The sequence below is a fragment of the Euwallacea fornicatus genome, chromosome 11, assembly GCF_040115645.1.
Source record: "Euwallacea fornicatus isolate EFF26 chromosome 11, ASM4011564v1, whole genome shotgun sequence".
NCBI classification, from domain to species: domain Eukaryota; kingdom Metazoa; phylum Arthropoda; class Insecta; order Coleoptera; family Curculionidae; genus Euwallacea; species Euwallacea fornicatus.
In genome coordinates, this window is record NC_089551.1 from 4,921,922 (window position 1) to 4,949,697 (window position 27,776).

Here is a 27,776-nt window from a genome sequence, read left to right on the forward strand (position 1 = left end):
CCTTAATGACAAGCAGTAGCATATAACTTGGAACCCCTTGAAAGGACAGATTCCCTATAGAAGTCATGCAGATTCGTCCTCAGAAACCGATATAAGAAGAAACCGATAGTTAGTGCCTGCTGTTGTCTTGCTCTTGTACCATTGAGAAGTTGAATAAAAGTGTTGTATCTGAATTCTCGTATAATTCCCCACGGTCACAATACAGTATTGTAAAAAAATATAAGGTCTCTATAAATATTGAGAATACCTAACGCATTGGAAGATAATCTAAATAAGATAATCGAGATGAGAGTTTTATATTAAGAAGTATAAAAGAAAATCCATTTGAAAGTTCATTTAATACACTCAGTCAAATAGTACTTTACAGAAAGGTGTTTTTACTGATTTGTTTTTGAATTCAAATAAAAAAATGTTGTATTTATTGATAAATAACGTTTAATTCAATAACATATTAATGCCAGTACATCAGTAGTATAAACTTCATTGAATTAGAAGTCACGTCTTAGGTTTTCTCATTTGAATTTTTTGTCTTAAACTGCCTTAAAATGTCTTTTGTGGGATTTTCTGATTTACAGAGAGGAAGAATAATTACGTTAGTGGAGCTGGGTATGCCTCAAAGAACTGTTGCCCGTACAGTTGGTGTTTCGCAAGGGGTGGTTTCCAAAATATATTCAGGGTACTTAGTGTTGGAGAAACTCCAACATAAACATCGTACTCGCGCATTGCCCTAACATCTGGGCAATAAATTTGGTAAAGAGAGAAGACAGAACCCAGAACTCGACATACCATTAGGTGCCAACCCGTGGGTACCGCGATAATCACCTTTCATCTGGTTTTCTTCCACCCTGATTTATGAAGTGCAAATTGTCCAATAGATTAAGGGCCGCAGTAAATTAAGACGGAATGTCGCAACAAACTCGCAAGTGGACAAGAACCAGAGGATATTAGCGATGAGACAATGGTGTGACACAATCAAGATGGTGATTTTCCCACGAAATCGTGGGAAAGAACCAGACTCGGGGACCTGCCTTTTTCGGGAAGGAGTACGACTCCTCTTGGAGCAAAGAACAGAACCGTTTCTCACCTCGTCGCGTTAACAGCAACTTCTCTCCTCTCTCAATTTCACAAACACAGAACTTTACGAACTTCTCACGCTCGTGTCGCAATAGAAATTTATACACGAGCATCATTATTGTTAATAGTTTAATCACCATTCAACCCTGTAACTCAACTAGTCTGTGATTAAATTTAGTGTAATTCGTGTAACAGAGTTTCTATACCCTCTCGAACCTTTGGAACCTCATTATTTCATGACGATAACCCGTCTGATCCTTTGACTCAAGTACAAAACCCCGCCAGCGTATTTGGATTCCTCTGTGGGTGCCTAGTGAGGCAGTCACTACTGTTAGGCAGGAACTCAAAAAGTCCCTGGTGTAATGTACCCACTCATATCCAATAGAAACAATCAGACATAATTTAGGACGTCACTATGTTAGCACAACAAATTCATAATTAACTGGGTCAAAAGTCTAAATCCATTTCATTATAATTAATTAGGTTAAAGGTCTAAATCTACCCTTAATGATATTTAGAGATACAAAGTAGTATATAAGTAAATTGGAACACACAAAACGGCAGTTCGGAGAAAAGCAGTAAAGAAAGAAGAGACTGAGAAACGAAAATCAACTTTGTTCGTGTTTAACAGAAATCTACAACCTGTGTTCTTAATCTTGTACCTTCGAGTTTGTTAAATAAAGGTGTTTAACTGAACTCGCGTTTAGTTCCACTACACTGGTCTAAACACTTAGAATTAGGAACGTTGCAAAATAGGCCTAGAAGAAATCACCAAAACATTACTAAAGATCGATAAGACCTATTTTTAGTGCAAATAACTGGAAGAAATCCAACAGTAACAATTCCAGAGCTCCAAAGGCAATTTCTACAAGCGACAGAGATACGCGTGTCCGTAAAAACGATTAGAAAACTTCTTCGAACTAGAGAATTATTTGGTCGAAGGCCACTAAAAGTCCCCGAATTGACTAGACAATATAAACGCAATAGATTAAATTGGTATTTGCAGTACCAAAATTGGACAATGGACGAATGACAAAACGTCCTGTTTTCGAACGAAACCAGGATTGGTCTTAGATCTGACGATCGGCGATTACATGTTTTAAGAGGCCGTGGAAGGCAAGCCAGGCTCCAAACTGCCCGATCTGTCCCGAAATATAAAGGGGGAACAGTAATTTTTGGGACGGCATAATGATAGGCGAAAGAACTACCTTAATTCCCATTTGACCCACCTTAACTAGACAAAGGTACGTAGATTTGGTACTCCAACCAATAATAACAATTTGGAGAGGTGCTATTGGAGATAATTTTTTATTTATGCACGACAATGCCCCACTGCATACCAGTACAGTCGCGAAAAATACCTTGGAAACCGAGAGTATCAGAGTTTTAACACGGCCTGCGTATTCTCCAGACCTGAATCCCGTAGAACATTTATGGGACAAGATTTAAAAAAAGGTTAGGGCTCGTCAACGCAATCTGGGAAATACAGAACAACAGGATATAAGTAGTTCTTGAAGAATGGAGAAATCTTCCTCAAGAAAAAATTGACAACCTTTTAAGAAGCACGCCCTGTCGCATGTGTACTTGCATTTAAGTTAGAGGCAGAAATACAGATTACTAAAACACCCAAAAAGTCTATAATTTCATTTATAATTAAAATTTCTTGAAAATCTTGCTTTTACAAAATGAGACCCTTTAGTTTATTTTTGTTATTACATACAGAATTGTTTTATATTTTCTCTGAATTCTTGCAATATAATTATTTTTTGGACCTACTTTTTAAATTTCTAGCACCTAATTTCCACCAAAAATCATTTTTTTTACAAAATAATAGATGATTCCATATATGTTTGATTGAATCTATAGCTGCGGTCTTGCAAGAAAAATTAGGAACGAGTGTTACACTAAGAATCATTAAAAATTTCCTAAAAAAGCAGAATTCACGGCTCACGTAGCTAGAAGAAAGCCTTACATTGATCAAAGAAATAGGAAGAAAAGGCTCCAGTTTGCAAATTAATAGGTTAATAAGCCTTTAGACTTCTGGAAAAACATAATGTATTGTGATGGAGGTAAATATAGCGTTTTGGGTTCTAATGGAAGGAAATTAGCGTGGCAGGAACCAGGAACTGCGTTAAGTAAAGAAAATCTAAGGTCCACTGTCTAAGACGTTGGAGGAGGTGTAATAGTATGGGGGCGTGTGGCAGCAAAAGGAGTGGGAAATGTGGTATTCAAAGAGGGCATTATGAAAAAACACGTCTATCTGAATATTTTAAAAGGAAATTTAACAACTAGTGTCGAAAGATTGCACCTTAAAGATCGCTATCATTTTCAACGCGATAATGATTCGAAACATACAACAGAGATAGTCCGTCTGTGGCTGCTTTATAACCCTCCCTAGGGGTTAGATACACCTCCACATAAATCCGATCGAAAATTTATGGGAAGAACTAGACAGACGTATTCGAAAACTTCCAATTACGAACAAAGAGGAACTGAAAGGTGCTTTATTACAAGAATGGAACAAATTCAACTCGAATGTGACAGATAATTTAATAGCTTCAAGTTCAGGACGTTTAACTGGCTTGATGAAAGCAAAAGGATGTCCTGCCAAGTACTAATTACTATACAGGGTTGTTCACTAGGCGCGCGTCGCACGATTGTGACCTTATTTATATTTTTTTTTCTAAAATTTTCTTTATAGTATATGCACGATATTATAAGGTAAATTTTAAAAATATTTCTTTTATACAGAGGCTGTTAAAAAAAATTCAACAAAAAATCTTGTTTTTTTAAATGGAATATCCTGTATATGTATTATTGCATGTTCGGATGCTACTTTTAATTTTATAAGGTCGTGTAGTATGAAATGAGTAGATTCTCGAAAAGCCACGATCAACTGCGAATAACTTCACTCTAAATCTATATTTGGACTTGACTTTTTTATGCGGAAAAGGTACATTCTTCCTCTTTCGATCAGAGTTTAAAGTGTTAAAAATTATCGAAAACTTTTATTGTTATAAAAATTTTTGTGCATCCATTCAAAATAGTGAAATTCGTATGTTAATGAAATATGAGTTCCGCCGTGGAACCACAACAGCTCAGACGACTCGCAATATTAATGATGCGTTTGGTACTGAAGTCACTTCATAGCAAACAGTATCTGGTTGGTTCATGAAATTTCGTTCTGGAAATTTTGACCTAACAAATCAACCACGTGGACGACCTGAAACTCAAGTGGATAACGATCATCTGAAAACCATGGTGAAAGCGAATCCATGTCAAAGTGCGTTCGAATTTTCTTTAATATTCAGTGTAACCAAAAAAACAATATTGACTCATTTGGCTGAAATTGGTAAGGTGAAGAAGCTGGACAAGTGAGTACCGCATGAGTTGAGCGACATACAGAAAGAACGACGTCTCGAAGTTTGTGCTTCTGTGTTGTGCCGGTATAATAACGATCCATTTTTGAATCGGATTGTTACTTGTGATGAGAAATGGATCCTACATGACAATATCAGACGTTCATCGCAGTGGTTGGATCAAGATGAACCACCAAAACATTGTGCGAAAAAAAATCTTTATCAAAAGAAGCTTATGATGTCCGTTTGGTGGTCCAACGCAGGTGTCATCCATCATAGCTTCATGAAACCTGGTGAATCGATTACGGCTGATGTCTACTGTCGACAACTGACCGAAATGATGAGGCAACTGACGGTTAAGCAGACAAGATTAGTCAATCGAAGCGCACAGCTATTGTTGCACGACAACGCACAAGTCACCTTGGCAAAAGCTACAGGAGTTGGAATTGGAAACTCTTCGTCATCCACCGTATTCACCAGACTTAGTATCCACTGATTACCACTTCTTTTAAAATTTGGATAACTTCTTGGTAGGGAAAGCATTCAACTCCGACGAGGCTGTCAAAGCTGCCTTCCACGAGCTTATCGACTCCCGGCCTGCAGGCTTTTACAGCAGGGGAATCAATGAACTTCCCGTTAAATGACAGAAGTGTATTGATAATGGTGGTGAATATTTCGGTTGACAATAAAAACATTTCATATGAAAAAAAATGACTAAAGTTTCAATTCAATTCTACACATTTCATACTACACGACCTAATAGTACAGGTTTATTAACACATTGGCAATTTTGGAATTAACAGTTTTCAAGATACGTGCAACTGAATGTTGAAAGTGACAGTTATACATGTTTAAAAAATTGCAAATTGTTAAGAAACGGAAAGGTATTTGTGAACTCTTTTTTTGTCACAATATAATAGAACGTCCATATTTTCGTATGATATCAAGTTCGCGCAACACTTTCTACAGGGTGTCCACAAAAATAACGCCAATTTGAACATAAAAAAATTGTCAAAAGTTAAAAATTTCAAATGAAATCCAATTATGATTTTGACGTACTATGAAACTGTATTTAAAAGAAACCTATGTTCATCATATTGAATTACCTGCACTAAAGTTTCATAGTATTTGTGTAATTTTGTTTAACAAGTTTATGCAGGGGCGGTACATCCCTAATTCTAATTTGTAATGTGAATATGATGAACCTATCTATGGAAACAAACAGAAATAATAACATGTTGTATAATCATTATTGTGTATTTTGAAATTAAGAGAGCAGCTGAATTAAGAATTTCTCTTATTCGTTGCTGCATGTTTGGTACTGAATTTTTTTAATTTATTATCTACAAAAAAACATATTTTATTATGTGCACCTTATAAGGTCGTACATACAATTGTAAAAAGAATTTTTTGGAAAAAATCATAAATAATGCTGTAATCATCCGACGCGCACTTAGTGGACAACCCTGTACTGTGCATAGTTTTTCGAATTATTTTTCACTGTATGAATACTTTTTTCCTATTTTATTTGAACATTTTTCGAAATATGCAATATTTCTTGTTTTAAGTCATAACATACAGTAGTGGCCATAAGTATGGAAACTTTTTTAATATCGCTTTTATTTAAAATGAACGATTATAATTTGAAATTGTAAATATAAAATAGATTCTATTTTTAATACTTTATCAACATCCAGGGTATATTGGTATTTATTGGAATTTGATTTGGAGTAAATATGAAATTAAAAAAAAACTGCGGACAAAAGTATGGACACTATTTGCATTTTTTGATAAAACGAATCAAATAAAAGCTAAATTTATCGAATTTACACAATATACAGTAGAATTCAATAAAAGTGACAATGCCAAAGCGTCATTTATCTGAAGAATTAAAACAGCGAGTTGTACAGTTGTTTAAGCAGGGGCACAAGCAGTGTGATATTGCTAATTCTTTAAATGTACCCAAAGGAACAATATCGAAAATATTGAAACGTTCTCATGAACGTGGTACAATAGAGAGATTTCCAAGACCAGGTAGGCCCAAAAAGTTTCCAAAACGCACTCAAGAATTAATACGAAGGATGTCGAAAAAAAATCCACTATTGACTTCAACGGATATTTCAAGACTTCTTGCTGAAGAACACAACATATTGGTATCGAGTCGCACGATGCGAACATTCTTGGTAGCTGGAGGTTTGTTTGGAAGAATTGCTGTCAAAAAACCACTAATTTTCAAAAGAAATAGAAAAGCGCGTCTCGCATTTGCTTGGCAACATATCAACTGGTCACAGGAAAAATGGAATACAATCTTGTGGACCGATGAAAGTAAATTTCAGTTATTTGGTAGTGATGGTATTCGATACGTAAGACGTACTAGGAATGCAAGATTCGATTCTAAGTATCAATTGCCTACTATAAAACATGACGGTGGAAGTGTTATGGTGTGGGGGTGTTTTTCTGCGTCTGGGGTTGGGCCATTAATTAAAATAGAAGGGACTATGGACCGATTCGTGTACAAGGACATCTTAGCGAACCATATGCTTCCTTATGCAGAATGGGAAATGCCATTGTCTTGGAGTTTTCAGCAAGACAATGACTTCAAGCACGCATCAAAACTGGTTAAAAATTGATTTGAAGAAAATTGTGTCGCGAAAATGGAATGGCCGTCGCAGAGTCCAGATCTTAACCCGATCGAACATTTTTGGGAACACCTTGGAAGGCAAATTCGGAAAGAAAAAATTCATAGTTTACCACATTTATTCGAGGTTTTGGAAAGAGAATGGAAATTAATTTCGGTGGAAGTTTGCAGAAAACTGGTGTATTCTATGAACCAACGGTGTCGTGCAGTAATTAAAGGAAAAGGATTTGCCACAAAATATTGACACAATTTTGAAACAAAGGATATATTTTATAAGTTACTGAAAATACATTATTGGTTTCCATACTTTTGTCCGCAGTTTTTTTTAAATTTCATATTTACTCCGAATCAAATTCCAATAAATACCAATATACCATGGATGTTGATAAAGTATTAAAAATATAATCTATTTTATATTTACAATTTCAAATTTTAATCGTTCGTTTTAAATAAAAGCGATATTAAAAAAGTTTCCATACTTATGGCCACTACTGTAAATACATGTTAAATTACTACAAAAAAGCTTAGATCATGCACTTTGTACAGACATAAATTAATAGAAATATATTCAAGAGGTTCTTGCCTAAACTGTATTATAAACTAATTTTCTATGCTGTATGAATACTTTTTTCCGCGACTGTATATGTTATTTACTTATTATTGATTTTAACGTAGATTTCCTTAAAATTATCCTTTTAACTGACACGTAAATGTTACGTTATCCCAAGGATAGTCGAAACCGACGCAACCTCAGCAGCCCAAAATGAGGAAATATTTATCGAATAAAAACCGATAGCGGCGCGATATGATTTCCTTTGAGGAGTGATATACCACTCCTTATCTTTCCGAAATATCTACATTTTCTTATATAACGTTTTGAAGCGTAAGATACGCTAAAACTTTCGACTTGTTAAGATCTAAAATAAAAGTATATTCTACAAGAGTTTGGAGCCACTAACTTTCGTTGAGAAACGAACCAAGAAAACCTAACTTAAATAGGACTCTTCTAACAAGGTTGCAACTCAGTTCTGATTGAAATGGAGGACAATTTGAGAATTATATGGTGAATACTTCATTTGTATAAAAATAAAATAATTTCTCGTAGTTTTACGCAATTTTTGGATTCTGGACACGATGCCGTCGGAAGACTTGGAAAGTTCCGATTGAAATAACCAAGTTATAGAGGTATGAGGTCACGCATTTTGGGAGGCCTATTTCTTTGGGGTTGTGAAAAACTTGTTTCAACATTAAAACACGGCCAAGCGTAGCTCATTGAGCCCTCTTGAAGCCCCCTAGGACCGGGTTCGAAATTCCGAGCTGTTGGGGTACAGTACCGATTTCCGTGAGACTTCGCGGGTATAAAATTTTGGAATTTTTCTGAATAACTCAAAAACGATTAATTATTGACGTAAGACTCTTCACGTAAACTGCCCTTAAAATTTCACGATAAATCTGAAAATGACGAATAAATTGGGGGGTCCCAGTAAAAAGAAACATAATTTGCTTCTGCCATAGTTTTATGACAGGCACTGTACATTTGAAAATCATTTTAAAATATGCAGCCCTTGACGACCACAAATTTTGATATCAAACATTTCCTTCTAAAATTCGTATTTACTGAGATATCGCATTAATGAGCAAACCTAGGTAAATAGCTATTGCGCCATTGGTTTACCCTTTATTACCAAACAAGCAATTTTTGCGCGTTCCTTTGCGTGTTAATACGTTACTTCATATTTGAAGAATCGCAAATTACATGGCAGTGTCAAATATTAAGATAAAATGTTTTCGTTCTGTGACACTATCTCAAGACTTTAGAATTAATTCAAGTAGAAAATCACCTTACAATTGGACCTACATGACTGTTCGATCGTAATGGAATCATCTCCTTCGGCATACTATCACGTGAAAAGAAGGAAATGCAGGTAGTGGGGAATTATCCAGCTATACAGGGTGTCCATATTTCTAATCGCACTATTAGAATCTCGGTTATTTAAAGAGTCAGTGAAATTAAGTCAAAGTTATCCGATTTAATGTTTACTAACAATAAATTTATCTTTTTTTCTAGTTTTCTCTCAATTTCAATTTTCCTAAATTATTTCATACCATGTTACCAAAAGGAAATGTGTCTAATCACCTAAACCGCTAACACTTTCGTTAAAACTTAACTTAAAATGCGTTGTTTGTCAACTTCCAATGGTAAAATAGTTATTTCACAAACAAGTCTGTTAATGACGGCGATTAACAACTGAGATTGTTTAACGTTTGAACGTGGTGAACACGTTAAATTGGATTTATTGATGTATACGTTAGTTATTTTTCCATCGACCATATTTGTACTGTAAAAGTTACTTTACGTATCCCAAACAGTATTTCGATATGTGGTCGACGTCACTTCAACCAAACCGATGTCGGAAAGCAACGTGGGCTTGACCATGTACCGACTTTGTTCTGCACTTAAAAGGGGAATTTAATTTTTATTGGGACTAACGTCGAATTCTAAGTTCTAATCATTTTATCTTTGTTGATATTGTCTTACTTTTTTAACGATAATACAAATGATGAGTGAAATCGTTGTACGGCAGCGACACCATGGTGCACTTATTCTTGTGACGTTTCAAGTCCGTTTAATATTAAAAAATACCTTCAAACCCGTCAAATTTTGCAGAATTTATTGCAGTGTTTTTGACAATACAAACGAAAATTTTATCAGAAACGTACTTTTTACAACCAAACGTAAAAACTTATACTTTTCGTAACTAGTGGCGAAAAGTAATACTTCTCCTAATTAGTTATGAAAAGTAAGACTTTTCGTGACTAGTTATAAAAAGTAAGACTTTTCATAACTACTTGTAAAAACCAACATTTTTCGTAACTAGTTGCGTAAAAATGTTCCATATATTCTCGCTAAATAGGAAAAAATGTCTACCTTTTTTTAATGTAAACACTTCGTAAGTAAGTTATGAATCATTTGCCGGTACACATTTACATGAACTTCTTTGCTTAAAATAATGGATACATTGTCAATGGACTTTTTGAAGAACTAGAGATATTTAGTCTTGGTAGGTTCCTCATAATCTTCCGTTACACTGCTGATATTTTTATCTGACATATACATTCTAGGGATATACTCTAGATATAAATATTAACAAATGGAGTAGAAAATACAGAAAATCTTTAATAAACCCCTCTTTTAACCAATGTTTACAATTAAAGATGAGGAAAATTCTAAGTCATTAGAGTAAGATTCTTATCGCATACTTGATAAATGTTCCTGATAAAAACGGTCTTTGGACGATGCCAAAGAGTACTTGTTGCAACTATCCGAGGGTAACAATTCAGCAATCTATACAGTGTGTCAATTTCAAAATTTTAGATTACGTATAACTCTGAATATTAAACATTTTTTTAGACATGTCAAAAACCGTTTCGGCAAAATGGAGGTGTTATATACCTTCCTATCCTCAAATCCAGTATCTGTCATATAACTTATTATCCCAGACGACATGAACCTTTCCCAATAATATGAGGTTATCACAGGAATAATTTAGAGCAATTGGACTATCACCAGTCTGCCCTTTCATCTATACATGAACAATTAGCCGTGACCAAAGTCTCAAGTCCCCGGGTGTTTGCCCTTAGTGGTGTAATTTAGATAAGTTGTTCTACGCACATATAAGTAAGTTTCAGCCCCAAAATGAGAGATTATGATTTTTTCCTCAGACAGAGTGCATAGTGTTAGAAGCTCTTAAATTCCTTCAAAATAGTTCAGAGTAAAAGTATAGAACCTTAGTAATAAAATAAAGAGTTGTTAGTGAGTTAACGAGTCGTCTTAATCCTGATAAATCAACGTCGTGGTGTTGATCACGTATAAAATATCGGCTGGTGTCACAACAGTATAATGAGGCATTATACTTATAAAACAAACAGTTTTTTATTTATAATTAATGGGGATCTATTTCAAAAAATGTATGCTGTGCCAATACTTCTGTCCACCACTGTATACAATTTTTTGGTAAAAACAAAAAAGATAACATAGTTATCAATAAACCATCTCATCTTAAACATCTCAGAGTATTAAATCATTTTAGTTCGTACATACACTGACTTCCAAAAAAACCGCAACACCAAGAAGAACGCATTGTATGTATTTGAAATTTTGGCATGATTTTAGACTTGTAAAGAGAAAAAAATGATAAAAATTTCAAGTTCGTATTTTAATGCGATATGAAGTTTTTCTTTACTTTTTTATCTGTGACGATCGTTCTTTTTGCACATTTTTTTACAGGCGGATAGCGATAAAGGTATTATTGTTAGTACCATATGGAATGTGTGGTAGTGCAAAATGCCTCGTGTACGCCAAAACGCAGTTTATCAGCAGTTAACTCCCTCTGAAAAGAGAAGAACCGTTGGTATGCATGAGGCAGGTTTACCTTTTCGCGAAATTGTACGTAAATTGGATCGGAACGTATCAACAGTGCTAAGAGCTTGGAGAGATTGGTCTAACGAAGGGTCAGTAAATCGTCATCGTGGTAGTGGCCGTCCAAGAACGACGAACCAACGCGAAGACCGGCGACTTCGTCGTTCAGCGACAGACACCCCGTTTGAAACAATTCCGTCTCTTGGTGCTGACTGGGTAGCCACCCTAAATCGAAGGGTCTCCCTTAGTACGATGTATCGTAGAATTCGAAGTTTTGGACTAAATTCATATCGTCCTATGCGTCGGCTTCCATTATCACGAAACTACAGGGTGGCCCGACTGGAGTGGTGTCGTCTGAGAGTGCAATGGGTAGATGAGTGGAGAAGAATCGTGTTCAATGATGATAGCCGATTTTGTTTATCGTGATCTGATGGACGATTACGTGTTAGAAGGCGCAGAGGAGAGCGATTAAATTTTGACTTTTTGGAAAGGCGTCATTCTGGTTTAACACCAGGGTGTCATGGTTTGGGGTGTCGTCCAGTATGGTAGTCGGTTTCCTCTTGCTTTCATTTATGATAGATTAAATGCTCAGAGGTACATTAATAGTGTCTTAAAACCGGTTCTTGTATCATACATCCACGACTATCCTGGAAGCACATTTCAACAGGATAATGCGCGACCACATGTAGCCAACGATACTTTGAGGTATTTGGAAGCTGAAACTTTGGATAGTTTGCCTTGGCCAGCTCGGTCTCCAGATTTGTCCCCAATAGAGCATGTATTGGATATAATGGGTCGAAGACTTCAACGTTTAGCTCGCTCTCCAGAGACCATAGATGAACTTCGCGAGCAGGTGTAGATTGCCTGGGATACAATACCACAGGAAGATATTGACAATTTAATTTTAAGCATGTCACGTCGCTTACAGGAATGTATTAATTTAAGAGGAGATACCACCCATTATTAAATTATTATTAAATTTTTTCACTTATTCACAATAATTTTCTTTTGATATTTTGATCGTTTTTATCTATTACCCGACCCAAGGTAATGCCAGAATTTCAATCGTGTACGATCTGTTCTTCTTGGTGTTGCAGTTTTTTTGAAAGTCAGTGTATTACGACACACATATTCTCTTTCACATTTAAAGGAACATCTTCTAATAAGTCTGGCAGATTGTTTTGAAGAAAGCCTAAATAATGTTCCCCTATCAGCGGATTAGGTAAAAAGTAAGGTCCAATAAGCATGTCATTTACTACGTCAGCCAAACATTTACTGAAAATCTGTACTGAATATCACTTCTTTTCACAACATGCAGATTTGCTACTATCCAATCATGGTTGTTGTGGAAATTATTCACGTCATTTCTTGTAAACGTAGTCTCGTTGATAACCAAAATTAATTTGGTAAATTGTTCATTTATGCAGTACTCGTGTAAAAGCCACTGATAAAAGTCAACTCTTTTAGAATAATCTTCGGGTTGTAACGCTTGTACTCGTTGATAATGATATGAATAAAATTGTTCTCGTCGTATAGTTTTCCAGACTTCACTATGAGCAACCCCTACTTGAGCTGCTATGGACTTAGTACTCGTTGTTGGGTCGTTTTCGACAATTTTTAAAATGTCCTCCTCAATCTCTACCATTTGTCGTGGAGGAGGTCGTCCAGCGTGACCTCGTTGTTCCTTTAAATACCTTGTGTCGCAAAGTCTTATAACTAAATTTATAAACATCCACGTACAAGTGACATGCTGCAGCTACATTTTGTTGGCATACTCCGTAAGTTCATATTATGTCTTCTAGCTCCTTGTTTTGATAAATGTGTGCCATTTTTATGGCATAAAACACCCAAAAATTAAAAACAATACACGAACTTCTGTATGAATTTATTTAGCACTGATCAAATCGAAAATTTCACTAAAAACCGCGAAATAAAAAATTAGGCGTACAATTATATGACCATTTACATAGGTAATAACACATTCCACGCGTGTGACCCATAACACGTTCCAGAATCAGCAATTTCAGCATCTCTTAATTACATAAGCGCATTCCATTTTAGACAAGACACATTATACTCAAGAAGCTCATCCGTGTTGCTAGTGTAATGTCCCCTTAGGCTACGCCTATGCAATACGCTGTCTTAGTAAATTGCCCTGGACTGACCATATGTTGGGAACCCATTATTTTTCCATAAGGGTTCCCTTACATTAAGAACTTTTCACTCCTTTACTCTTATCAAGACAAAAGTCTAAGTACGTACACATTTGGTTAAAAAATCAGTACAGCTTGCAATTTCCTGTAAATTCTCATTTTGCCGTTCTTTTAAAACGTCACAGTTTAAGCCTTAGAAAGATACGAACTATGGATTACCTTGTTAACTGTCGAAACCCGGGGTACGCCTATGAGTACCGACCCCCACATGTTGGTACTGAAGATACCCTGAAGCTGGTAACAGGAGGTTGAAGTCAGACAGATGATAGATGCATAGAGTCAATGCAGCACTAAAAGTCTCTCTCAGCATTCTCTTTCGAACTGCTACTTTGATGTCAAAAAATCATTCAATCTTTAAATTTGTGAACAATTAAGGTGTGGGTGTCAGAACCAGTGTTAAGACTTGAGGGGCCAAAACTTGATACATTGGTAGTTGATGTAAACCCCAAAGCTACGCCCCTGCACATCTTGTATTTGCTTGCTTCCCAGATGTCACGACCCGTCATAGTTAACACAAATGGTTTATTCGTCAAAATTCCTCGGCTTTGTGTTCTTCCAAAGAAACTATATGGCGAGGTAATCAAGTTATAAATGTGCATCGGACGTGGTTCTTGGGTGTCAGAATTCCCCATCTTTACCTTTGGCGGTGGGCGAAATTGGGGGTACCATCACGTTTCGTTCGGAACGAAGGCAATATTCCGGTAACGGGATAACCTGCTCATTGGCCGTCGTTCTGGGCATAACGGGCCTTCTTCAAGGGAAAGTCATCCCGAGTAATAGTACGCCTATGTCGGTTGGCCATCATCTCCCAGTACTTAAGGACTGAGAGAGGATGGGATTTATCATTCATTTCTTCTCGTTGTCACAGTCACTGCTCTGACCAGTGTCGCTGACAGTTCAACACCTCGAATACCCCACAAAATCACAACTCGTACTAATACTCGGCCTCGCAATCAATCAATCTCGTGTTTGCTTCAATTGAATTTAGTAATAACTATTTACGAATCAGTTAATAAATAGTGCAATAATTTGACGGGTTGTCCTAGTTTCATGGATGTGGGAGATCCCACGTGTTTACCTTGCTAAGCAGGTATCTAGTCCGTCCTGGACTTTTGTAACTAGAAGTGCAACGTCGGTACTTTGAACCGACAAGTACTACAAGCAGTGCTCGCGTGTAAGCGCTCTCGTACAATAATTCGCGGGTGGTATCTCCAACCTCCAAGGAAGGAACCCCTGCATATCGCTCAACAACCAGTACAATAAAGATCTACCAAAATTGTTCCTGAGTTCTGTTTCGTGAAGTTCCATTACACTAGTTCAGAACCTCATTATCTTTGTATTTTAAAATAAATACATGTGTTTTTTTAAAGTCACTAGTGAGTTAACATAATTGTACCTAGCATACCCCAGTAGTAAACAAACAATTGTTTACTATTAAAATGTTTTTACAAAGCGATAGTCGAAAACGACGAAAAATCAGATTTGTATTCAAGTTTTTCTAAAATTTCAATTTTTCTAAATAATTGTTAATAATTGTTTCATTTTATATAAACAATTTTCGGTAAACCGACTTCTCTTTACGAGTTCTAACATCTGTTAAAATAAATAACTCATCTTTGAGAACACCCTGTAGTTACTATCATGTGCGAATAATATGTTTTTCTTGCCACGAAATAGCTCCTATTCGACCATAAAAATAATATTTGAAATTTTCTCGTACCATTAGGTACCATTTACATTTTTGGCTTATTAAGGCCAAAAGTGTAAATCGTTTTTCGACGGCTGGATTTAATGAAAATAAATTATTTCCCGGGAATACCCGATTATCATTATAGTTGTTTTCCCCTGGATAATGAATTTTTGATTATCGTAACATATAATGCAAAATGCATGCAGACAGCATTAACGTGTCCGCTGTGTCTGGTTGAATGGCAATTGGATTAGAAAATATTTGGAAATATGGACAGATTATTCCGAATGCATTTTCAGTTATTTGTCTAAATCTACCATGTCGGTAATCGTAAGTAGATTTTATGGAATCGACATTACACTAATTTTTGGGGTCAGCCTTCATAATATGTAATTTGACTAAGAGCAAATGCTTCATCTTCTAAAACAACACAAGATCGGACAAGATAAATTTGAGGTCTAGGAGTTTCGGGAGGTATGTGCAAGATATAATTAGTGATTTATCGTCTTATGTTATATTTACTAAAAATCCAACCATCTCTTTCTCGTCCATATGAACTAATATCTACAACCACAAGTATTGCATGTTACCATTATTCATCGATGGTAACCTTGATGGTGAAATATATCTTAATGTATTACGAGAGTCAATTAATCATCTTGTAACATAGGCTGTACCTGCGCAAGTACCGCCACGTTCTTTCATGCCGGCGTGACAAAGGCTTGATGGCGGATTTCCAGGTAGATACATTCCCCTCTGCGGTGTCTCCACCTTGTCATGATGGGGGGGGCTTCATGTCTCCAGGTCCTCCATCTCCTTCACTACGATTCCTGCGGGAGGGGACGGGGAAGAAGGAGATAGATAGAGATAGACACAAAAAGAAGTGATGGGTGGACAAAATAGAAGCGTACTCCAGGCGGGTGACAATCCCGTCGTCGGTTTCGACCGGGAGCAAGCCCCGCTGATCTGCGCTGGCCCCATGGATTCGGGGGAGGGCATGTATACTCGAAGTTTTTAAGGGGAGTATACATATGGAAAGGAGACAGTCAGAGTCCTCCATGGGAAGTATAGATGTACAATTGATGAAAAAACAAATACAGACAAATACGAACAGGACAACACAAGACAGGGATAAAGGGGTAAAAAGAAAAATTTCGGATACAAAAATGAAGGGGGGGATGCATACAAAAAGAATGAAAGTCCGAAGGTTTTTATCCTAACGGAGGCGATAGAGAGGTTGAAAATCTTAATAGAGTAATTGGAAAAAAAAATTGAAAAAATACACAAAGAGATATTAAGGAAATTAACAAAAAACTAAAAAAGCAAAAGTAAGTATTGGACAGGAATATAATACAAAAATTGGCTAAAACAACACAGATACGAAAAAACGAACTAAATGACATATGACGTGGACGTACAGACTGAGAGGGAAATTGGAGGAAAGGATAGTAGTGAGCATGGAACACAGACGGAAAATATGAGGGCATCATGGAAATAACAGAGATAAAAGACTATGGGGATTTTAAGAGGATTGCACAAAAAAGCTGACATAACTCGGTATATAAAAATATTGAAATTAAAGTGGAGAATTCTTTGGAAACGGAGATGACAATGGTAAAGGTGGTGATGATGCAAAGGGAGGAGAAGGAAATGGAGAGGGGTGTGCAGGTTCTGTATAAGGGGAGATACTCGAAGTTGAAAGAGTGTGCGGAGGACTTCGAGGTGATGGAACAAACCTGAAAATTAAAATCGGGGGTAAAGCAAAGGCAGGTGGGACAAAAAATAGTTAAATTTTTACTCGTGGAGATGGGAAAAAGATTTGTGAGAGAAGTGCATTGCCATGCATTAAATAGCAAGAATGAATACGGAGGTGGTAAGAAAAACAGTGGAGACAGTGTTTAAGGAGGAGAACATAAAAATAACTACATAGACAGACAAAAAGGGTGAAGGAGTGAGAAACAAAAAGAAATACGAACTTATAGTGGAACGGGTACCGGGGAAACACTTGGACAAAACAACAGTGAAAATGAAAAAATCAGTAAAAAATGAGGGAAATAGGGGCCGTAAGAACAACAAAAGACAGAAAAATTTTGGTAACAACGGGAAGGAAAAAGGAGTGTGCTAAGAAAATTAAAGAGGCGATTCAGTAGAGGTTAATAACGAGGGTTACAATGAGAAGACCAAACAAAAAGGGGGCAATTATACATATTAAGAGGATAAAGATTACTACAATGAGAGATCAAGTGATAGAGGCAGTAAAGGAAATGGTCGAAGGATTGAGGGAGAGGGAATACTCGTTTGGGGACTTAAGGGATAATAATGGAGACACGTAGGCGGTACCCCTTGTGATGGATGAAAAAAAGGCGGAGTAATTGAAAGATCCATATATTAGAGTGGGGTACGTATGGTGGAGGATGGAGAAGAGAGTGGAGGTAGGAAGGTGTTATAGATTTTAGGGGATGGACCATCTGGCCAGATACTGCACGGGAAAATATAGAAGCAAGTGTTGTTTTGTGTGTGGGGAGGAGGAGTATAGCGGAGAGGAGAAATGCAGTATCTGTAACGTGAAGGGGCACAGGATAAGAACAGGAAAATGTGATACCTTCAAGAGATCCTTAACGATGGTCAGGAGAAAGGAGAAGAGAGAAGGCTAGTGAAAGGAGTAAGGACTCTCTCCCTCCCTGCCTCCCCGTTGTAGTAATGCTTTACGGCGGTCCCGGTGGGGATTCAGGGTGAAGAGGGAAGGTTTTTAGTGAGTAGGCGCCCCATTATGGGGTGAATTCCACATAACCAGAGCCGACAGATCATCAGGCAGTGGAACCTATGAAGGTGTTGCTTTGTTATAGAAAAAAAGGTAGATATATTGGCAGAAGAGGGGCAATTGAATGGCCTCCGAGGTCTCCTGATTTAACGTCGCTTGATTTTTTTTCCTTTGAGGGGATCTTAAATCAGTCGATTATTAGTCAGATCTTGAAGGTATTGAAGAACCGAAAAAACGCATAGTCGCAGAATGACAGGCCATTACTAAAGAAATTTTTGAAACCGTCCGACAAGAATTCAAAATCAGATTAGATCTGTGCTTAGCATAAAATGGAAATCATTTTGAACATATGGTGGCTTAAATGTGACAATATTACAAGTTTAAAAACGTTATTCCTACAAATTTACTACGGGTAAATTGATGTTTCTAGTTCCATTGATAAATACAGTAGAAACTCTCGTATACGAACACCCAATATCCGAATATCCTCATATACGCACATTCCATTATGTTCTGTTATCCTCAAAACATTTTATGGCGTATTTAGATTTATATGAAAAAACGTAATTTTTTGTATTCGATCGGCTAAAATAAACATATTTAGTGTTAAGGAGATCACAATGGCCAGTAAACGGAAACGTGTAGTTTTAACTATTAAAGAAAAATGCAAAATAATTAAAAATCTTGAAAATAGAGCAAGTGCAACGAAATTAGCAAGAATATATGGTGGGAAATCTATTATAACCGATATCAAAAAACAGAAACAGAATATTGAAAATTATATAGTGAGCGACAATTAAAGGGAACAAATTCAATTAAAAAATAGGAGTTTGTTTTTTGGGAAAACGCTCGGGCCCGTAAATTTTTATTTTTTCTTGCGTTTTTTCTAATGGTAAATTTATGTATACAGGGTGATTCAAAAAGAAGTTACGACCACCAACTTCATTTTTTTTTATGGAAACGCCTATTTTTTATTTTATTTTTGAATTCCCCTTCAAATTTTATGTATGTTCCATTTTCAAATGTATTTATACAGACTAACTCAAAAAACGCTACGATAATAAACTTCATTTCTTTAAACAGAATTACGAACTTTTTATTTCATTCACTGAAAGGGACTGCGTGCAAATTTTAATCGGGCCTTTCTATCCTTTTTACTCAGCTGAGGTTTCTTAATAGGATGACATGCAAATACATTAAGCTCATCCGATCTCCGTTTAATAATTTTAGTTGAGACATTTGGGATTCCTTTATTGGCGATTTTATTTTTTATTTGTCTTGGTGTATTAAATGGATCTCTCAATAAAATAGTTTTAATTAATCTAACAGTTCTTGCTCGAAGTTTTCTAGGTCGGTCACTTCGGGGACTGACTTCAATGGTACCCTTTGAACTATAGTTTTTGATAATTGCCCAAACTGCCTTACGTTTGACATTTAAACCTTTCGCGATATCTACTTGGCGTATATCGTTATTGAAAAACTCAATAATTTTTTTCCAAATTCCCAAATTGGTTTGTGGACCTTTGAGCACAGTGATACTGCACATGTAAATCAAATTAGAAACTTTCAATATTTAATTTCACAGTTCATATAGGAAATATTGATCCCACACTGAGTCTATATATGTTTGTCCAAACAGACTGCAAACATTCTTGATAAACATTTTTTTGTATAAACTGAGAAAAACAGTTGCAAATATATTTGCGTTTTAAATAGTAATATTTATATTCCAAAGAAGGGTATTAAAATTCCGCATGTATAGAATTTATACAGAGATTTTTATTTGTCTATATACTTTTGTCTATTACTGTATATACGATCACATTTTCGGATAAATCTTTTTGCGTGTTCAAAATCTCTGTCATAAGGTAAAAACGAGGCTCCACGCAACTGAAAATGATGGTAAATCATCTTGAAACGTTTCCTACTTTGAATAGCCATAAAAAATCTCACCATTGTGTTGTTTTTATTTTGCCCTGGGCATTCATAAAAAAAAATGTACAATTCTTGAACTTGTTCAGGTATATGTTTCTTAATAGAGTCATTCACAAAACACATACTTCATTGGGTTCTTTCAGAGCTTCACACTCATAAAACATATAGAAATGGACAGCACCTGTTTTTAAGTTATGGATTTCAAAAGAATAAACCCATAGCTGTCTCCAATAAAATAACCCTTGTACTGATAATACTGAAAGCGGCAAATTTTGCATGTAATCAAAACTGATTCCAAGAATTTCAGGATACTCTTTAGGCAATTTACTATAGAAATGTTTTAGCCCTCCGTTTGTGAGTAACAATTTCTGAGGCATAAACTCTTTTAGTGGTATCGTTTAAACTTCTATCCTTTAATATCGTACTAAGTCGTTTAAATTGACCACAGACAACGACTTGTGGTCTTTCAAACCTCAGTCGATAATTTTCATTGAAGAATTTTAGAAAAAAATCATATTTCACTTTGTTTTTTAATTCAGGATATTTTTTACCAAGAAGGTCAAACATAAATTTCACGTTAAGTTTCAAGTCCAGATATCGAATGTCTTTGATAGAATAATAGGTAATTTTATAAGGAAATTATTCAATGTGCATTTTTATTTTAAGTTTTGTTTCTTCATTAACTGAGATGGGACTATTACTGTGCTTTCCTCGCTTATCTCTAGGATATTCTCCTTTGCTCAGTAATAAATTTAGGCACCAGATACGAAAATAAGATATTGCATGCAAGTTTGCAAATGCTTGTTTACATACTAATACTCGTTCTTGATTTTTTCTTAAAATATACTTAAAAGATGCGGATTTTGACTTGGCGGAGTTTTGATCTTCAACGCAATTCCGACGTCTTCAAATAGATTTTGTTTCAATTAAACCTTTGAGAAAAACATCCTGTTCGTTTATTGATTTATCATCATATAAATTTTCGAGTATCAGATTTTTTTCTACATCAGAAAATTTACTTGGACACTATAATTTGCACCTACAAAATTTTAATCCATTAGCTCAACATTTAATTTAAAACAAAATTTAAACTTACGTGCAATGTTGTCCAGTTTCCTTTCCTTCAACGATTTTACCAGATGAAGAAATATGAGACTCATCACGTTGTCGTGATAATTTTCTTTTATTTACTTTCCATTGTTCTGGATATCTGATACGTTTTTTACATCGTATTTTCTCTTTTTCATTTTCCATTTGGTAGTCATCAAAAGAAATTGCTTATTCTCTTTTCACTAAGTACTGCCAGAAAACAATAAAACGTACACAAGCAGCACGAGATTTTAATAATAAATTAATAATGGAATTCAAATAAAAATTAGTAAAAAACATTATCCGTTGAGATTAAGAATAGTACATATTCAGGATTTGCACTGATCTTTTCAACAGTATACAGTAAGCTTAAGCAATCGCCTTAAAAATGTAGTTTTGAAACTGTTCTTCTACTCATTAAATGCAGCTTTACATAACAAAAAATAGATATATTATTTAAAAATGGCTAATTTTGGACTTTTATTGTTTTTAATTTAATTCTTAATAAATTAATCTCACTGATTTAATTGAAGAAAGCATCAAAGGAAAAACTGAAGACGTTCACGTTGATGAAGTATTGACTTATTGAGCCGAAAATGGATTTGAAATAGAAGAATTGGAATTTCCAGAACAGGGGTGAGTACATGATAATTTTACTTACCACTATATTAATTATTTGTGCGTATGTTTCATATTTCATAGAAAGATAACTTTTGAAGTAATCGCTAAAGAACTGCGAACACCATAATAATTAAAGGAATTGCCGTGCGTAACATGAGGATCGATGCTAAAGAAGTGACTTCAGCAATTAACCAGTTGATCCAGGAATCCGATAAAATAAACTTCATTCAAATTTTGTGTGTTACAAAGTGCATTCTCTAAGACATTAATAAAGAGACGTGTATTGTTCATTATTTGACTAGGGAGTTAATCGGCCATAATGAGGTTGTCATACCCATTGTTGTTTTATTTATGGTTGCCATGGAAATTAATGTCAAACGAAATAATACTATGAGATAACTCAACGAAGTGTTCTAGATTTATATCCTGGGATTAAAAAAATTGTTAATTACTTTGTGTGTATTCTTTAAAATTAGAAAAAAAAAACAGGAAGACAGTTAATTATTTATTTTCACAAAATTTAGCACAGCAAAGTTTGTGGTGAATCAGCATTTCTGTCAAATTTGCAATTGTTGCAAAACTTTTTAATATATAGGCAGCAATAGCTTTACTTTACAGATTAGGCCTTAAAACTGACATTTTGCATGCTGCTTATTTTGTACCATTAAAAGATCACTTTAACTGTTAATCCGAAGAAAATTTTCTTGACGTGATAGAGTTCAGGTTGTTATACTTATTCCTATGTTAAAACTAAAATTTTAATTAGTCTATGTTTTTAGATTGCTGGAAAACAGAATTAGCCATGCCAAAAAACCGACTTTAATTCGAATTTAATCAAAAAATGTCAATTTTTAAAGTTGATAAATAAAAAAACTATTTCATTATAATGAGTGACAATGGGTGAAAGAGAACTAAGAACATTCTAGATGTTTATCACTTTTGGCTATTAACGGGCTCTTCGTAAAAAAGTAAAGAATATTATTTATTTACTGTGTTTGCTTTTATTATTCAAAATACGAAATAACAATTTTCAACCCTTCAACTTACAAATTAATAGCATCCACACCACACCCAAGCTAAAACCAAGGCACAGTTTTTTTAAGGCGAAATTCTTTCTGGTATCGACATCTCCAATTGAATTTTTTGTTATTAGGTCTACGGGAACTATCGATTTATCACACTACAATTTAATTTTAATCCTACAATTGCTAGTTAATTTATGTAAAATAAGAACCTAGTTTACCTGCTGCAGCCGATCTCGCAGCTTTTTAATCACGGGTTTCATTTGATGAATTTTGTATTTGATCTCAATAAAAGAGCTTTCCATAATTTTTTGTTCTTCAATACTCAGCTTTTCTTTGCTTAAATGTTTCATTAAATATTTCAAGCAAGCGTCCATTGAGATTATTTGCTTTATGGCTGATATCACTTGGGTAGCTACGTCTACATTACTAAAATAATACGTTATATTTTTGGTTTCAAATTTACATATAAAATACTAATAGTTCGTACCTGTACGATTTATTTTTAAGGCAAGTGTGCAGAGACTTAGGGAGATACGGTTGTTTGTGAAACCGATGTAACCCAGATAGAATCCTATTCCTCTGGTAAGGCAATAGGATACCTAGATTTTTTAAGTCGCATTCGTCAAATGACAGGAACTGGCCTAATGTTACTTTTTTATCCGATAAGAGAGGTATAAGGTGGCTGCACTTTACGGAGAATAAAAAGTTACATAAGTCCTCGAAAAATATTGGCCTAAAACCATAAAACTTGCAAATTTCGCCCGAAATAAAAAACAACGCGTAATTTTTCGGAAAAAGCAAAAGATATATAGAAGTTACGTACATTTTTCCAAAAACTTAGGTGGCAGACATAATTCATGAACTATTAGAATTAAGATTTCCAGTCCCATGATTCCGATATTTTAATGAGATTATACACAGAAATACAGCAAGTCTTGGAAATCTTATCTATTTGCACTAAGTACATAATTTAAAATTTTTACTAACTATTATACGCTCCCATCTAAGTTGTAGTTTTTTAAATCACTTTAAAATTTCCGTTAAATGTTCACATTTTCATAATCAGTAAATAAAGTGCACTCAATATTTCAAAACCAAATCAATTAGAAAACAAACAACACAGATGGAAACGTGGCAATCAGTATTAAAAAAATACGCACTTTTCGCCTCGTTTTAATCCGATGAAGTTCTTCTCAAAGTTTAAATGACATCGACTTAATATTTCTTCTACCAAATCAGTTTCTTTCTTTGGAAATATATTGATGATATCATCTAGACAATTATCTTTGGCTATGTCTAATGCAGTGTTACCTCGGACGTCCAACAAATTATAAGAAAATCCATTCTCATAGAGGAATTTTACTACTTCTGGTTGATTGTTACTTACTGCCCACGTTAAGGCCTAAAATTTGCATGGTGAAAAAGATATCAACTAGAAGCAGGCACACTTCAACATTCTTTTGATTTTTTGGATTTAGATTTTTAAGACACCATATTTGACCTACAACACCGTTTTTTACCCGATTAAACTAGAGTTTAAATTGGATAAGACTTTAATTATTCTATTATCAAATAATGTTTTAAATAATTTTACATTAAAAACATTTAAAACCTAGACTGAAATAAATACTTACGTTCCACCGCTGGTTATCAACAGCTTCTTTATTAGCTTTAGGTAACAGGTACTCTACCACCAACAAATTGCCTAAAAATCAATAACATAACATAAAAAAAAACATACTAAAATTAACAAATATGAAAAATATACATAATTTCTTAAGGAAAGCTCCATTCCATTACCATTGCTGGCAGCATACATCAACGCATCCATCTTCTTCCTATTTATCACCGTTACAACTGCTCCCTTTTCAACTAATAACTTCACAACTTCAAACGATTTTTGATAAGGAGCTGTGTAACTTGGGCAACTGCATGCCATCATTAAAGGAGTTACACCATCTGTGGATTGAAAGGATTCAACATATCATAAATCTGAATGTAATTGGTGAAATTTGTGTAAACCTCTGTCCTGGTATACGTTTGCGCCATTCTCAAGGAGCAATTTAGTGATTAGTGGGTTACCTAAAGAGACTGATAACATGATAGCAGTCCAATTTTCCCGTATGACCATGTGGAGGTCAATACCTATTGGAGAAGTAGCAAAACCAATAATTAAAAAAATATACCTTACTTCTTGAATTTTTTAAAAACCACTCCTTATTTCTTGTTATTTACCTTTCGATATTAACTCCTTAACATCCTCAACATTACCAGCAGTTATAGCATTAAGAAAACAGATTTTTCCATTCTCCTCTTTTTTCAGTTGATCTGATATTGTAGTATCAATATAAGTATCATTTTTGCTATTTTTGATCTATAAGAAAAATAAGGAAATTACACTTTGTGAAAGGTCTTTACATATTTGATTAACATAGACTAAACATGATTAACTTCAAGTGCCAATAGATTTAAGAATACAATAAATATAGTGTATGATTTAAAAACAGACACTGCTGTCTGCCATTTCTCTGTGGTACAATTGTTAACAGATCTTTTGTAAATAAAAAAGATAGGTTGAAGAAATGATGGCAGACACATCTTTATGCATTGTGTATGAAAGTCCACAACCTTGAAATATCTCTAAAAATATACAGTTTATTAAAATATACGTTAAACAAAAACTGAAGGAGTTAAAAAATTCTACTATTCTGCGGGATTTAAAAATATACAAGGTGGGCACAAAGTAGCAGTGAAGTTGCCTTTTCTTATGAAATGGCAAATTTTTTATGACATTTTCTGATTTCCCATTCTCAACCCATTTCAAGTAACATGTCTGATGGCTAACTCTAGCAGCTTAGCAGCAATTGAAGAACTGAAGAAAAAAAACGAAATCGCTTTTATATAAATGAACTTATTTTTATTGAAGGAAGTACTCAAAATGTGCCTCCTGAATGGCATGACAATGAGCTAAATTGTAATAGAATTTGTCAACAACATATTTCAGTATTTTAATAGTAATGAGATGGCATTTGTCAATAATGTTTTTTCTTAACTCATTTAAATTTTCTGGTTTTGTGCCTTACACCTTATCTTTTAGGTGGTCCCATAGAAAACGGACAAGGGACGTAAAGTCCAGTGATCTAGGGAGCCATTCTATTTCATCTTCACGTCCTATCTAAGCAACTCAATGAGCAAACTGATTACTAGATAGATTAAATAAAAAAAAAACCAAGCCATTATCACCTATATTAATGACATTTAGAATGGCTTTCTAGATTCACAGATTTGATGCATCTGCACATTTTGAGGCACTTACTCCAATAAGAATAACTTTGTTTGGTGGCATTCAATAGCCATACATCATGTTACATGAAATGTGTTCTCAATACAAAGGTAAATCAGCAAAATGTAAAATAAATTCAACTCACACTGCTACTTTGTGAAACACCTTGCATATTTTTGAATATCAGAAAATGGTAGAATTTTAAAACCTTTTCTAATTTTATAAAATTTTTATATTTTTATGACATTTTAATACATTATATATTTTTCGAAATATTTCAGAATTGCCAGGCTTTTCATACATAGTGTATTTGCACCTTAATGAAAACAACTTACCTTCACCTTAAAATTCATATAATCTTCATCATCAGCAAGAAGGCTATCCTCACTATCTGACCAATCAGGACCATGTGCCATGGTGATGCTAAATTTTGAAAAAGGTTAAGGTGGAATTTTAAATGTTTATTTGAAGATTTAACTTGCTTGGATATTTCCTACAGAGTGAAAAATTTCAGTATCGAAATCATGATATGATGAACTCAGAAAACATGTAGTTGAATGAGACATAAATAAAAAATTATCGTTAAGGTATTTGAACTAAAAAAAATCGAGACACTTAATGTGAGTAGTGTTTTCCTTTATGTATTATAATTTTCTTTACAAGATTCAATATGCCATTAAGTCTTCTAACAATATCCAAAATAACTGAAAAATCAAGAGAATTTTTAGGATGACGAAATAATATTTGCTCATATGTACTTATTTCAATTTAGTGTAGAAAAGTGATATATTTCTTGCATTTTAATATTTCTGTAATGTATAGCGACACCTTTTAGGTTCTTGATTGATGGATTAACCTGTGTTACTTATAAGATCTAAGCAGTTAACTTGTGTACTGAGTAGTCTTATGCACTTGCTGAGTTTGCATTGATAAATGTTCAGTAGAAGAGTTTACAATAAAATTTAATGTGGACAACTTGATTATGAAAAGTTAATATTTCACATTTCTTGCCTGATATTGTTAGCTTGCGGTACGAACTTCCTTGTGAAAAGTAAATGGTAAGTTCCACTACATGTAAAGAAAAAAGTAAATCCCTTACAGCTTTTTGTAATATTAACTGTAAGGTTAACCCAATATTACTTGCCTTTTTTAGAATTTGGATATTTGTTAAACACTGTAAAAATGCACCACACAAATTGTATTATGATATATCTTTTTTTAGAAAATAAGTGAAGCTTTTAGGCCAATTTAGCATATTAACTAACCACCCTGTATTATCTCTCAATCCAATTTCGATAAATTCAAATAATTTTTCTTCTGGGTTTGGATGGCCTCTCGTCGCCTTAGCAACGTTCAGCCACATAAATATTTTTATTGAATATGGCGACCTAGGGCTAATCCGGCCTTGAACCATAGCCATGTCCGCGGAGCGCTCAATTTTGATGAAAATCTGGTTAAAAGTATTCCAGAGCATTTTGGGTATATTGGCGCATTCTATGCTTATTAAACGTTCTTTTATCTTATTTGCATGAAAATTTACATTATTCTATTTTTTCACTTCGGGGACCTGCCTTCTTGAATTTTAGTCACGTCTTATCTACAATATTCTGAATGAAACCTTGGGTTTTGGGATACTCAACGTGCCCTGCGAGACTACTCATATCGACT

The 27,776-nt window shown here is 34.7% G+C and overlaps 1 protein-coding gene, 2 long non-coding RNA genes and 1 pseudogene across 3 annotated transcripts; 2 read left to right on the top strand and 2 right to left on the bottom strand.

The window, feature by feature from the left end:
* The first annotated feature begins 14,177 nt into the window (after nt 1-14,177).
* Nucleotides 14,178-22,056, top strand: LOC136342287 (uncharacterized). The gene is made up of 3 exons (XR_010732620.1): nt 14,178-14,280; nt 21,713-21,815; nt 21,882-22,056. It is a non-coding gene; the product is annotated as an uncharacterized lncRNA (long non-coding RNA).
* Nucleotides 20,201-21,337, bottom strand: LOC136342025 (uncharacterized; annotated as a pseudogene).
* A 722-nt stretch (nt 22,057-22,778) lies between the features above and the next one.
* On the bottom strand, nt 22,779-27,439 carry Gasz (ankyrin repeat, SAM and basic leucine zipper domain-containing protein 1). The gene is made up of 10 exons (XM_066287936.1): nt 27,253-27,439; nt 26,444-26,531; nt 25,061-25,199; nt 24,848-24,970; nt 24,626-24,784; nt 24,460-24,530; nt 23,986-24,227; nt 23,313-23,558; nt 23,044-23,251; nt 22,779-22,980 (listed from the first exon to the last, which is right to left on the bottom strand). Exons 2-10 carry the CDS (start codon nt 26,522-26,524, stop codon nt 22,831-22,833), a joined length of 1,419 nt encoding a protein of 472 aa, XP_066144033.1. The 5' UTR covers nt 26,525-26,531; nt 27,253-27,439; the 3' UTR covers nt 22,779-22,830.
* On the top strand, nt 26,142-27,075 carry LOC136342285 (uncharacterized). Its single transcript, XR_010732619.1, has 3 exons — nt 26,142-26,218; nt 26,390-26,547; nt 26,931-27,075. It is a non-coding gene; the product is annotated as an uncharacterized lncRNA (long non-coding RNA).
* Nucleotides 27,440-27,776: the final 337 nt, after the last annotated feature.

What these genes read in the sequence shown, in the direction of transcription:
- Gasz (XM_066287936.1), bottom strand. Translation starts at nt 26,524, where the DNA reads ATGGCACATGGTCCTGATTGGTCAGATAGTGAGGATAGCCTTCTTGCT. An exon ending in TTGATAACCAGCGGTGGAAC is followed by an intron (nt 24,228 to 24,459) that starts GTAAGTATTTAT and finishes TGCAAATTTTAG; the next exon opens with GCCTTAACGTGGGCAGTAAG. An exon ending in CTTAAAAATAAATCGTACAG is followed by an intron (nt 23,252 to 23,312) that starts GTACGAACTATT and finishes GTATTATTTTAG; the next exon opens with TAATGTAGACGTAGCTACCC.